The sequence below is a fragment of the Argiope bruennichi genome, chromosome 8, assembly GCF_947563725.1.
Source record: "Argiope bruennichi chromosome 8, qqArgBrue1.1, whole genome shotgun sequence".
NCBI lineage: Eukaryota > Metazoa > Arthropoda > Arachnida > Araneae > Araneidae > Argiope > Argiope bruennichi.
Window position 1 is genome coordinate 117428116 of NC_079158.1, and position 15550 is coordinate 117443665.

General features: G+C 32.0%; 1 protein-coding gene across 1 annotated transcript in view; it reads left to right on the forward strand.

Annotated features, from left to right (window-relative positions):
- Positions 1-15119, forward strand: part of LOC129981581 (techylectin-5A-like) — a 31943-nt gene extending 16824 nt beyond the window's left edge. Inside the window, exons 5-7 of the mRNA XM_056092481.1 lie at positions 4894-4999; positions 6723-6887; positions 14541-15119. Of these exons, the coding sequence (XP_055948456.1) occupies positions 4894-4999; positions 6723-6887; positions 14541-14872 (603 nt within the window). The 3' untranslated portion in view covers positions 14873-15119. The remainder of the gene's footprint in view (positions 1-4893; positions 5000-6722; positions 6888-14540) is intronic.
- Positions 15120-15550: the final 431 nt, after the last annotated feature.

Consider the following 15550-nt stretch of genomic DNA (forward strand, 5'->3'; position numbering starts at 1 on the left):
GTAGAGAGACATATTAGAAACATCAAGAGTGGAAGTCAGATGAATAAACAAAAAAACTATCAGATAAACACTAATCAAACAACTATGCACATAATACAATTATCATATTACAACGTTACAAACTATTAATCATTGTATTATAAAGATTTTTAAGGCAATGATAGAAAGTCCTTCTGGAGTTATAACAAGGATTTTTAACGTGAGTTTGATAGTGAGGAACTATTTTATAGTTTTGTCAGGAAATCTGTATTTAGCGCTAATTATAACGTTACAAATTATTAATCATTGTATTATAAAGATTTTTAAGGCAATGATAGAAAGTCCTTCTGGAGTTACAACAAGGATTTTTAATGTGAGTTTGATAGTAAAGAACTATTTTATGGTTTTGTAAGGAAAACTGTATTTTGCACTATTAGAAGCAAATAGAAGTTGAGAACGAATTGGTAGAATAATTGATTTAATTTTGTTTAATTACATAAAAGTCCCATTTTAAAGCAACACTAAGACTATTTTGGGACAGAATTCGTATTTTTGAGCTGCGGTGAGATGACGAGGACGACACCTAAACAGGCACCTCCCTCACCAAACATCAGCACCACACAGCGATAGGACATTTGGAACGACAAATTTAACCTCCACTAGACCCGCTTACACGACGGTTCTGCGGTGGAAGCAGGTCTCGAACACGGAACCTTCCGGTTCCAAAGCCTGAGACCTAGTGGAATGATCGAAAAAGTCTCAAAAACTTTCGAGCCAGTTTCATAATGTAATCTTCTATTTTCTATATTCTCAAGTTAGAGTGGAAAATAATATTTCTGGTGCACTAAAGAAAGCTTGTTATAATTCGAAAAACTTTGTTATTTGGAATAATTTGTATCTTTTGCGTTTAGTCTTTTGCTTGCAACCGATGAGGGATGCGTATTTGAGAACGAGAGTGATTACTTGTTTATATAAAAACACGTTGTTCTTGAGTGACAACTTCAAAAAAAAATCAATAAATCGAGGGAAACGGAAATGAACTTTTGTCCAAAAACCTTCCTTTGATATATGATGCATTCACTCAAATCATGATGCATGCCTTTGAAAGACAAGACTGTTGCACATCTTTATAAGTTCACAATGTCACTCTAATAGCACAGTAATAAATTTAAATCCTTTCTAATTTTAAAGTGGTAGTTACAAACAAATTACCAAATGGAAAACTGCATGATAAGAATTTTCGATGAGTAGATGAAAAGATATATTAGTTCATGGTAAAAAGGCATTGCAATTCAGAGAAAGCGATTCAAAATCAAAATCAAAATTTCTTAGAAATTTTTTTGCATCTTTCTTTAATACACGTAAGTATTACTAATATTTAACAGTGAATTATTCGAAAAATATTATTTAATGATAAAACCACCCTTAACCTGAAAGATATTCTCAATAAATAATCCATGAATGCTATATTACACCTTGTGGCGTTGTTTCACCTCAGATGCCTGGATTATAGTCACTGAATTTCTTTTAATTGTTAACTATTAAAAAAACAGATATCCATTTTTGTGACAATAGAATATATATATGTAACATATTTTGATTGAAGTAGAATGCAGGTTCGAAGCAGTGAAGAGACTTGGTATTTTTAATTCCTTTTATTCTATTCCGAGTGGCAGGCATGATTATATACAAGAAAACGCAGTGTGACACAAGAGCGAAAAAAGGGACGAACAGATGATGACTAGCCTTATATAACATAGAATTTCTGGCCAGGCGCCAATTCAATACACGTGTGACCTTTTCCACCTTTTGAAGGGTACAGAAGATATCACTTTCATTTGATACGTAGTACTGATGGCGCATTATTTTTACAAAGGGATTAATTAGACCGAAAGTGGAATTGGATCAAGAAATAAGAGAATATTTTAGAATGAAGTTACAATGGACTATAAATTAAGATAAAGTTTTGGAAATTAATTTGAATTAAATATTAAATTAAGAGTTTAAAATATCATTACATACATATATATATATATATATATATATATATATATATATATATACATGTGTGTGTGTAGATACATGTTCACTCTGGATTGAAAAACTGGCCTCTACTAATCGGATTATATGTCAAATCAAATATCGCTCATTGGCCCTAGGGGAAAACCCAGTTGAGATGAATACTTAGAGGTGGCTCATATTACAGAATCACACACTAATTTAACATAAACGAATTTAATAAACTGGACGAACGGCTGGGCAGCTTTTATATCGATGAACGCTATTACTGTACTGAATATAGTTTTAATGGCGGGAATCAGATAGCTTCTTATTGGCTGTTGAGTGATGACGCGAGCGCCGCCAGGATGACGTTCCGTACACCACATATATATTACGTTCGGGAAATCCCATTTTTGATAAACAATGTACTGACAATTGCACCCGCCTTTGAAATGAATACACTATAGTGTAAGCAAAATTGGAATGAAGGCGTGTAGGCTAACATTGGTATATCACCTTGGCATTTGCCAGAGTGCACATAAAATGATAAATATTCTTATTACATATCTGAAATGTTTGTACTTTGCCAATGATAAGTAATAACAAATTTAAAAAAATTTCAATACTGATCAGATGGGCTATAACATTTCGGAAGTGGAAATAAAGTTCAAATGATAAATGCAAAGGTGAACTCATAAGTACAAGAAATCCGATACAATTATTTATGATTTTGCTGTGGCTATAAAACTACATTTGGTTTACATGACAATCGTCGACTGTGACATATCCCTTCACGTAATAACCCTATTAGCACAAGATATTGTTCGATACTCTGAATGCCGGCCAATATCGCGAATATACTGTAAAAATATTGATGAGTATTTTGGGCTAACACGGAAGTATGCAACATTCTTACAAATAGTTTGAGACATTACAAAGCATCTGTTACTGATTTCTATTCTTCCAGATGCCGCTGCTGAATGCCGTTTTATAAATGATGTAAGCCATGCCTTATTTGTATGGTAGGCAACGGAGAGAAACGGATGGACAGTGCTGGAGTAGCCAAATGATTTACTCCTAAATTAAAATTATTGTACATAGTGTATGTGATTTCAAGTAACTTTTAAGAATAAATAATCGAAAAGACAATTTGAAATTCATGATCCACTGGACTAAAGACGCAAAAGCATCAGGATTAGGACTGCACAACGTGCCTGCGGTATATGGGATTTAAAAACAGATAATCCATGGCGTCCTCTTGATAACTATAAAAAATAAGAGGACGCAGTTACTAAGGGAACATTCTTGGAGGTTTATTTACACGACGTTTATTTACACGAAGACACACAGGACAGCACAAAGACGACAACTATATACAGCATAGAAGACGATTATCTTCAACCGAGACGTGCAGCATACAACAACATACATGGCAGCATACAACAAGACTCTACTGCAGACAGCAGCGCACAGCTTAGTTCAGCACTAGCTTGACTCCGTCGCTGCTCCGCTTATCTCTGGAAGACCAGTTCTTCGCCGTCGATCCCAACTACTCTCCACCGTCGATTCCGACCACTCTTCACCGTCGATCCCGACTACTCTTCACCGTCGATCAGGACTACTCTTATCTGTCGATTCCGACTACGACCCTTCTGGAAGCTGCGGCTGCCTCCTTTTATAGGTGTAAGGAGGCGGGGCTAGAAGCCTCTCAATCAGTCAGGAACGTTCGAGGCGTATCTCGGTTCCTAATGGACGGATCGGGAAAATTCTCGATGTTTCGGGTATAATCTATTTTGGCGCCAAAGTCGCCAAATTCGTCGCCAAGTCGCCAAATGGTCACCAAGTTTGTCGCCAAGCTCGGAGACCTCCGACGTGACACCCAGACTCCGTCCAATACAGATGACTGCAAAATTGTCTTTCTGATAATGGAACCAACTATGCTGGGAAACAACATTACAGATTCGTAACAATATTTATAAACGCCAAGAATCTGCTTAATCCATACTGAGTACAAATATGGATGCGGGTGCAGAAACAAAATCATTTACTTTCGTATTAATTTATCAAAATATAAAAAGATTAACTTAAAAGAAATCATGAGCATTTTCAAAATGTGAAACTAAATTGACTAGTTGTTAAAAGAGACGCCTCATAATATGCATTGCCCAGGACCACTAATCATCTAAATCTATCACTGACTAGTCATGAACATTTTTATAGGCATCCATGATTAATGGTATGTATGCATTGCTTCTGACGAAGTATACTTGCTCATATCCTACATTTATGCTGATTAAATAGGCCGGTTCTAACAGCAGAAGACATATCTGTGCCATTGTCGCGTACATTATGGTTACAGGAATTTAATCTGAATTTGGGGTATTGCCATTCCATACAAGTCATCTGAACACATTTGGAATAGCATGGAATGTCTTATTAAACGCAGACATCTGAAAATAAATTACTTTTCCAAATGAATAAAACATCCTGCCAAAAGTAATATATGTGTGTGTTGCTTTAGCGTATTCTTAAGCCCTAATACAATATACGCTCGTTGTTTTCCTGCAGTGTTCTACGTTTGTGGAAAACCTGCTAGTTATTAAACTTGTGTGCCATTTCTTTCTAGTATTTAATGAATGTATATTTATAATAATATTGATTACAAAATGCAAAATATTTGGTTTGCCCTTCAGGAATTGCTTATTTATGAGATAAATACCTTTTAATTATTTCCTTTTTAAATCCCTTATTAGTAGTTTTTTCGATAACAGTCATGGGAATAACATTTATTCAAGGATATCACAGATGTTGCATCAGTAGATTCTGCATTTGTTGTGCACTATGGATGCAGTATCCTTAAATCATTCAAACTTGAGAATTCTTTGTGGAATTAATATATTCCTTTTATTTTAGGTGATGCAGAGGAGAGATGATTTTGGCACCAGTTCCGACTTCTTTTATAAAGGCTGGCAGAGCTACAAATTTGGATTCGGTGATCTGAACCATGATTATTGGCTCGGTAAGAGGCTTCTCAACTTATATTACTTATCTTAAATATGTATAGCTCCATTCAAATTTGGCTAAATACAAGATAAAGCAGGATTCTAAAAATGGTATTCTTGAAATCAGGGAGATCTGAAACATAGATGTATCAGGTTTGTTTGAATATTGCAATGGTTTCTTTTTAAAAACTTCTTATATGAAAAAGTAAAAATAATTTAAAATATCGTTATACAACAGAGTTATTGATTTTTTTTTCAAATTAAAGCAGTCTAAATGCTAGAAAAGCCCTAGAATTACTATTTTGAGGTATACGAAGTGGTTTTAAAAAGCTTTTTTTTTTTTTTTTTTTTTTTTTAAAACTCTAAAGAAAGCCAGGCTTGCAGAAAATTCTTTTTATAATAGACCATGAACACGTAAATGCAAAGTCAGGCTGCGTGTTCATAAATTAAAAGAAAATTATACATCAGAGAAAATGTACAATGCAAAATTTATATATTACAAATAAACAATAACAAAGCGTGAATAAAAATATACAGAGTGTATGTCACTCCAGATGCCCTGTTCTTAGAAACATTTATTTTATGATCTTAAAACTCCCACTGGGGAGGAGGGGAAGGGGTACTTCGTAATTGAAGATGAGAGGATTCCAGTATGGTGGTTGAATCTCGCCACCCTGGTGGATACAGAAAAAGCTAGAATCGGCTCCTCCCATCGATGACGGGACGTACTTAACAATGGAAGGGTTGTATTGTGGCCGGTGATGGCCCTATGAATTCAACCACAGTTCCCGCCAGTGTTGCTGTTGCGGCGATCTTGGCATTCAGATTTTACCGTGCGTCTTTGGGTGGGTTGGAGTAGCGGGTTTAAAGTTATGTTCTCAAAAGATTTGTTGACAATGCTTTGATTTATTTGCCTTTATCATATCTAGTATCATGTTTAGTGCAATTGTATTTTTCTGTTATCACGAATTTATATTGTATCAAATCATTGTTGCACACTAATTATTCTCCCCCCCTCTTTTCTTTACTTTATTAACTGATAAAGTTTCCTTCCTGCAGGTTCTCCCTTTGCTTTGCAGGTTCCATATACTATTACAATAATGACTTGTTTTATTTCTGTTTATCTGACATATGCATCTTTAAAGTTTGTCCTTGTAAAGTTTGTATCCTATATTATCTTATGACATATTAAATATTCAATGCCTTTGCATACTTATCTCTGACATAATAACAGCCCCAGTTCCCCTTTCTAACTAGGTACTTTTTATTAAACTTAATTTCTAAGCAGTTTAGAGGCAACATTTTTTAAGGCAAACTAAAATAGCAATATATTTAATTACGAGTGAGTGCACTGAAGTACATATAAAACAGTTTAAAAGTAAATTTGAACAAAATTGTTAAGAAAGAATTGTACAACCTTTTTAACGTATTTTAAATATTCAGAGACGATATTTACCAATGCTTGTTAATTAACAAAAAAAAAAAAAAAAAAACCTTATTTATGTTTCGAGCCACTTGTATCACACAATAATGTTCTGAAATTCAAACGATACTTTTCTTTTAATTTAAATACGTTCAAGTACACTATCTTGTAAATCAAATGAAAACATAATACAAGAAAGCCCTGAAAATACCGTCAAAAAAATTTCGATGCCGTCTAAGTTGTGGGGCTTCTAAGCTTATCCTGCACTTTGAATATTGCGTAAAAGAAGAAAAAAAAAAGATATATCCTTCTTGCAGGCAATGACAAAATCTTTGCATTGAGCAACCAGCGTCGGTCAACGCTCCGTATCGATTTGTGGGACTTCGAAGGGAACGATGGGTATGCCAACTACGACAACTTCTACATCGATGATGAAACGCAAGGATACAGGCTCCATCTAGGGGACTACAGAGGAATTATCGGTGAGTGCTCGGATTTATCTCTGTACTAGGTTTATATTCTCTCTATACATACACACACGTGTATATACATGTATACATGAGTATAATGTCTTGAGTCATGTGTATTAATGTCATGAATTTTTTAACATGATGACATTATAGCTTGTTTACACTATCTAATTGCGAATAATACGATATGCATTTCGAAGAATAAAAAAGGGTCGCTGGGCAGATCGTTGGAATTAGACTACTAGCAAATTTGTCGCATTATTACTTCTAGGATAGAAGCTTCTCATTAAGAAAAGGCCTTTCAAAATGTAACATCTTTTCTCAATAAACTTCGGATCGCATTACTGTGTAAAAACCGCACAATTTACAGCACTTTAAAATTCTAAAAATAATTACCGATTTTATTGTCTCGTAGAATTTTTTTTTTCTAATTCTGACAATTTTTAAAAAATAATTCAGAGTATTCAGCAAAAGATACCTTTTTGGTGATATCAATTATATTTCTGACCATTCTTCTCTTCCAATTTTAATATATCTATATACATGAAAACGTTAACGCATTTGTAAGGATTGCAATACCAGTATACCAGGATACCGAATACTGGTATTTTGAGCTATTTGTACAATTTTGTAATAACGGTATTCACAAGTTTAAAAACCGGTTTTTCGGTATTTACTAGAAATTTTTAAAATGGTATCCACTATATGTTCAGGGATCGCGAACATAGCAAAATAGTATACATTTTTTTATTTCTCCTTAACGGGCGAAATTAATTAGCTAATTATTGGCTTAATTAATTACTTACATCTAAATTAGCGAAACATGGATTATCCCTGAAAGAAAATATTGTATCCATAACGACTGATGGATCAACAATTATGAAAAAAGTTGGAAAGTTAATTGGTGCAAATCAGCAGTTGTGCTATGCACATGGAATTCAATTAGGAGTAATAGATGTATTATGCCAAAAAAATAAAGAACAGAAGAATCCAAATACTGTGGATATAGAAACTTAGGATTCCCACTTTGAAGAGAATAAAAGTGAGAGTGATATTAACAATGAAGATAATGACAATGTAATTGTTGAAGAAGATATTGCTAATGATTATGAAATATTAATCTATCAAGAATTTATTCCTATAATTTATAAAGTTCGAAAAATTGTTAAGATATTTAAACGTTCCACAATAAAAAAGGATATATTACTAAAATATATACTCAATGAAAATAAAACAGAATATATGTTAATATTAGATTCCAAAACATGTTGGCACAGTTTACTCCTAATGATGGAACGAATTTTGAAACTGAGAAATTCAATCCAAAAAGCAATAATCGACTTAAACCTGTAAATTATTTTTTCAGATAGTGAATTCGACTTAATATCCAGAACTATATCAGCTCTACTTCCAATAAAACTGACTATTGAGGCATTATGTAGGAGAGATTCTAATAACAGCTAATGCAACAATAAATTTCATGTAGCAGTCACTGAAAGAACAGTACACATCATTATCTAAAAAATTATATATTACATTGAAAAATCGCACAGAAGAAAGGCATACCGAAATAGAAAATATCTTACGGTATTTACATAATTATAATGATTTTAAAAATGAAAATGAAAAAGAAGAATAGAAAATAACCATTTCAAATCTGATTAAGTTTAGAGTAAATTTTCTTAAAACTTTTTACCCACAAACCTATTCACATTCAAAAGAATTCGGTACAGTTTTCGAGGATTATGATGACACTAATGTCGATAGTGAAAAGGAATTGTCTCTTGCACAATAAATAAATAAAAAAAAATTCAACAAACCAAAATACAATACAGAAATCAGCGATATCCAAAACCATCCGACGAGAAATCGATTTATTTGAAGATGAGAGATTTAGAGGTAAATACTTGGAAGAAGTATATCGCACATTGCTAACAGTACCACCAACTAGTGTAGATGCCGAAAGAGCGTTTTCGACAACTGGTAATTTTTTGCACAAAATTACGTTCCAGGCTTAATGACAGTGCAATTGACGCATTATGTTTTTTAAGATCACATTTCAAAAATTTGTAATAGTACCACAGACTGAATAGTGATATTTACACTTTTTTTGTGATTTAAATAAATAAGATATTCCTTTACTTTTTTTTGATTATATACTGTTATAATTTATAAGTTACAAATTATTTTTTGTGATATTTACACTCTGTAATAAAACTGGCAAATAAAAAAAAAGAAACACCTGTTTTTTTTTGTTTTTTTTCCAAAATTTCTACTACCGGTATTAAGATCTAAAAAAACACCGAATACCGGTATTGAACTTTTGGTCCGATATTGCAATCCCTACGCATTTGGTACAAAAATAACTTTTTTTTATCTATTGTTGAATGGCAACAGTCAAATATCAGCAAATTTCCGTAAAAATGTTTCAAATTGGTCCATTGAATGTTTTTACTAGCTCATTTACTAGCTTCCCTCAATGCTCCGCTTAGATAATTTATAAAGGTGCAAAATTTTATTAGAAATACAAGAGGGAAAGCTCGATGTGTCACTAAAAATTCTAAGTCACGATAATAGAAATAGGCATTAAATAAAAAGTTTAATTGGGTACGAAAATAGGTTTAACTGTCATAAGGGCAATCACTATAACTTGCCAAAGGAAATGAAGTTTATATCTTCTAAAAGTATTATCTTATAAAAACGGTTTTCGCATAATCTGAAAGTTCAAAATATTTATTTTAATGGTATCAATTTAGTTTCCGTAGAAATTTAAATTGATATACAATTCGTAACATTACTTTTAATATTATGATAAAATTCAAAATCATCCATCAGAACAATCAATCCTATACTATTTACAAATGTTAAAATTAAGATCAAAGAATCATTTCTTAGAATATACACCATTTAATTTGCATACATTCTACAGAAATTTTTAGTACATTTATTCAATTAAATTCACGTTTTCCTGTCGTATCAAACAACAAGTCGGACTTCTTAAAAATGTATTAATAATCGTTTAACAGATTAAAAAGTCATTTATCTCAGTGAATATGTAGGTTACCAAAGACAACTAATTTCCAAAAAATTTTTCATTGTGTTATGAAGAACTTCAATCTCTTTTAACCAATTTTCTTCTAATCTTTGTAAACACGGAAATTGCATGCATTTGTAATCAGTGCAGTTGTTTTGAATCTCCCTGTATATAAATAAATTTCAAAAATGTTTTTAAGATAAGTGCATAATCGAGCCGCTCTTCCTGATCTCTTCATGAATTTTGTGTTTGTGCTTTTCAGTCAAAGATAAATTCAGCAATTGCTCGGAATCATAAATCTGTCTCGTTATGGCAGTTAAGTGATGGGGGATTTTTTTCTCTCTTCCGTTTTGATTTTTGTTGATGAATGTGTTACAACGCTGTGAATGGGATTAAATCTTTTGAGTCGAATACAAGAACAGATACTTATAAGAAGAAATTACATTAAAAAATTACATTTTAAGATATGAAAAAATTTGATTGAAATATTGGTTTTATTCTCCTATTTAGAAAATCAAGAGTTACGAAAGAAATCTTAAAAACATTATTTTATTGTACATTCTCTATAAACAAAAACTTCGGCAGAATTCCCGAAATTCAACCACTGTACCTACTTCACCAATTTTGGCAACAATCTGGAAATGTATGCATTAATTTGCATTTGAATTCGTTTAAATAAAGAAATTTTCTTCATAATTTTAGTAACAGTAATTGCAACTAAATCATTGTTTCATTGATATATATATATATTTCTTTTTTTGCTAAGCAGGAATAAAATGCAACAAATTGGATTTTTTGAGAAAAAAAAATTGTTTAAATTACCTTTAACTTAAGAAATTTTTAATTTGGAAATGAAACTCATCAGTTAAAATCAAAAACTTTTTGAGCATTAATAATCGCGTATTTTCTCTTAGAGCAACTTAATACTACCATCACTACGTTTAGATTAAAAAAAAAGAATGACCGTATTACTCTCAGTACTTTACGTTAAATTTAAGGCATTAGAAAACTTACCATGTGAGAAATTCGGAGAAGCGGTTGCTGACTCGTGGCATCAACATATGCCTTTCTCACAATGTGACATGTGTTTAAAGTATCACTTGTGTTATTACAAAACGGCACACTGTCTCAAGTTATCACTATGGTGTTGCTTAAATTCGCCAGTTTTCTTTACGTTAAATTTGCCATCATTAGAAAACTTACCATTTATGAAGTTTGGAGAAGTGGTTACCGATTCGTGACATCAACGCGTCATTGTCTTTCTCACAATGTGGTCTATGTTCAAAATATCACTTACGTTGTTACAAAATGGGACTTTGACTCTAACTGATCACTAAGTTTATTATGAGGCCTTTCTCTTGATAAATTAATAAATTTAGTTTCACATTTCAACACTTTTAACGTTATGTAAGGCATTTATATTGAGGTAACTTTTTTTTAATTTGAGTAAATATGCGATAGTATATATTATTATTGTTGTTACTTTTCAATAAATCTCAGCATGATTCTTGAAGACAGCACATTTATTGGACATAGAAAACGAAAAGAAAAGAACACAGGTATTGACAATTACGCACACAGCATCAAGTTAAGCAGTTCGCTGGAGGAATGGTGCCGGAACGAAGCAAAAGCGTAATCACACAGATATTCCTACGTCAGAAAAATAGTCTGCTCTTTTCATCCCAACAATTATTCAGCGTATTTAATTTATATTATAATTATTTATATTATATAGATTATTAATATATTATAATTATGAATATAGTGTGACTCATGATAGAGAGTCATCCATGCACATACACTTTATTGTTTAAATAAAATTCGATGCTTATAAATGTATGCTTATTAAGAACATGCATTATTTACTAAGTGAACATAATGAAATTGATAGAAAATAGACAAAGTGTTAATATAACCCTAATATCTTATGATTCATAGATATTAATTTGGAAATATTCAAATAACTTTTTTCAAACTGCTTCCTCCATCAGTCAGCGGGCAATTACCTTATAAGAAATCTGCAATTGCTTACAGATTTCTCCCATCAAAGGAGAGGTTTGTGTATTCAAGTAAATAAATGGAGTTCTGTTATCACTTTTTTACATGTACATTGTTGCCTTCAACTTTCTTTTTATAACACTTTCTACGCAGCTGCTGTACATTAAAGATGCGCCCTTAGAGTTCTGGGTTTAGACTTTAATTGTGTTTCAGATCCACCACAAAGCGGATGTCCTAAAAGAGCCATTAAAGCTATTTATATGCCTGATACAAAGATCCGACCAAGTCGTCTGAATAAGATTTATTTCTCAATCCTCACTTTTTGTATCCAATCATATTTATTCTCTCGTGTATTCTCTGACTGTATCTATGTTTTTTTTTAAAATATAATTTAAAGTTATTTCTGGGGCTTTTTTAAATTGATATTCGTACTCAAAGACCAGATTTTAAGCTGTGATAAATTATCTGTACTTGTAAAAAATTATCGGATTTTCAACAAAAGAAAAAATTTGCAAATAATTGGTTTTTGGCAACGATTGCATGATGTATTTTATCTCCCATGAATGACTCATCCTTAGACAGTCTCATCCTATATATTTCTGCATTGTAGGCCATTCTTAAGAAATCAGCTGAATCATGAACCAATTGAACCAAACTGATGCAATCTGATAACTGTTTCAAGGTGGTCGGTTCAATAGGTTCAAGCCAGCTAACTTAAAGAATTTAGGACCTGTATATGAAATTTAATTTATTTACTAACTAAATATTATGTCCCATGTATGTGTCAATTCTGCAATACTTTTTTTTCTCTGATAAATTTAAAAGAATACTGAAATATCATTCCATAAACATCGAAATCTGGGTATAAACCAGCGGAAGACATCTCCCCAAAACTTTCTCGCATACTCTCTAATAAAGATGTTAAACCAGAGAATACATTGCATAGCTTGGTGTACAAAAGTTGCGAAATATTATTCTTTGGCGTGAATTTAGTATTTTTACTGAATCTATCGTGAGCTATTTGGCGATTAAACCTTGTCGTGCCATTAATAACATTCGAAAAGCTAATCTGTGCGTTTTTCCTAATCGACTGAAATAAAAATTTGTTAGAAAGCTACATTTGTAGTCCCAAAATCCCATACCAACTTAAATATATTTAACACATTAAGTTTTTGAGCTATTGCATTTATGTGTTTCTAAAAGTACGGATCGACAGACGGTCAACCTCTCATTGGATTCGGTTCAAAATTTGATAGGTGTCCACACTATATATGATAAAAGTGTATGCCGAATTTTATCCATCTAGCTCTCTTCGTTTTGTAGTTATCATGTTAACTTATATTTGAATAGACTGGCAGACAAACTTCATAGGAATGGATTTTTTTTTTTTTTTTGAAAATTTGACAGAAATCTACAAATTTGATGTAAAGACCGTATACAAATTTCATTCCTCTAGATCAAAGCGTTTTTGAGTTACTTTTGTAACAGACAGACACACGGACATTTCCCAAAAATGTGTTTTACGAATTCAGGTGGGTCTAAAACGAGAAGATTCATCAAAATGTTGAGTTCGAATTTTTTGACGATTATTATACTTTTTCTATACTACATATTAGGGATGACGAATATTTTCAGAGCGGTTATTACGTAACCAATATCAAAAAGTCACAAATACAAGTGATCAATACTTTTCAAAGAGGGGTGTGATTCAAATCCTTCATACGATCTTACTGATGATATTTCGATTACAAGTTTTGGATCACGATAGAAAGTAACAATCGATACGATATCACTGAAATTTGCCGGAGCGGTGACGATACGATCTGTCCAATGGAAGCTCTCGAAAGAAATCGGTGATTGGATTGAAAAGTGAACGGACCGGTTATTGGAATTATCGTATCGTATCATTGAATTGCATATCACTGAAATTTATCGCAGCGGTGATTTCACCGGAAAGTGCGAGGCTTCACTGGAAAGTGCGAAGTCACCGATATTCGTATTTGATGATGCACTATTCCATACAGATCATTTTTTATTGCTCGTGACATGATTGACTTTGATTACATGTACTCTGTTTACTGCTGGCGCCATCTATTGGTAGAATATAGGACTAAAGTAAACATTTAAAGAAATGACATATATTTTTAACTCATCTTTTCCAGAAAATGGTTCACTCTAATAAATAAATTAAATAAATAGTTTTGAGAAAAAAAATAAAATTTAAGAAGTAAGCTGAAACAGATAAATTAATTCAATCACACGTTAATTAAATTAGTAAATTAAATATTAATTACAATTAATACTTAATTTACTAATCGCTTAATAAATTATATAATCGCTAATAAATTTTATATTTAATATTAACTATATTATTAAATTAATAATATAATTAATAATTTAATCATATTATTAATTTAATAATTTTAAATTAATAATATGATTAAAATAACAGATATTTGGAACGCATATTTAAAAATAACAATAACAATATTATTTGTTATTCAAAAAATCGTGGATTATGCATCTCTACTACATATACAAGAAAGTAAAAATAATGAGACGATACTTCTCAGATGGGAGCAACTTATTTTCTTAATTTGATTTCTCCTGCATTGCAATATTTTTTATTGCAGGCGATTCCTTCAAGGGCCACAACCTGTGCAAATTCTCAACAAGGGACCGGGACAACGACAACAACCCGTACCAGAACTGCGCTCTCCAATACAAAGGTGGATGGTGGTACAACAATTGCCACACCGTCAACCTTAATGGTCTCTATCTGAAAGGACGGCACGACACTTATGCCGATGGTGTCAACTGGTACACATGGAAAGGATTTCGCTACTCTTTAAGGAAAACCGAGATGAAAGTAAGGTCCTCGACCTTCCTCGCCAAGCCCTTCAACAGGTTGGAAGCCATATCCCCACTCCTGAAGAGTGAGAAATCAGAAGCCAAGGAAATGTAATAAACTTTGTGGTGTGGCACCAAAGAATGATATCAATAATGAAGAACATGAGACAGAACGTTTCATGGCTAATTAACTTATGTAAATCGCGCTCACCTGATGCGAGAAAGATAAGAAATGATATTTTTATAAGTTAAGATACAATCCTTCATGTGGGCTTTATTACTGTTTTTTTATTTGTTTTAGCTTCTAAACATTATGAAATACATGGATTATGAAAATGTTCGGATAGGCCAGGCATCATTAATATTTTGTGGTCCTGAAATGATTATGCTTTTGTGAAGATTTATACAAAACTTGTAATTTGGGTGTTAATAAAGTACTTGAGTGATTCATAATGTAATATGCTATTTAATATTATGTTGTATAATATGATGTTATTAATAATGCAAATTGAAGTAATTATATATCAATTTGACTTGTGGATACATATATTACTATTAAGTTATTTTACCTTATTACGTACTCTCTACAAACCATTTTTAAATGTCATCACACCATGGGAGTTAATTTAGTTTCAAAATAATGTGTAGGAAATCTAAATTCTGTTAAAGTTTCATCAAAAGTTTAATATTACAGAAAATTTCTTTAGAAAAATATTTGCTATGCATTAATGCGTAAGCCTACAAATTGTTTCTATTGCTAATGCACCCTTCTGATATAACTTAATCAGTCTAT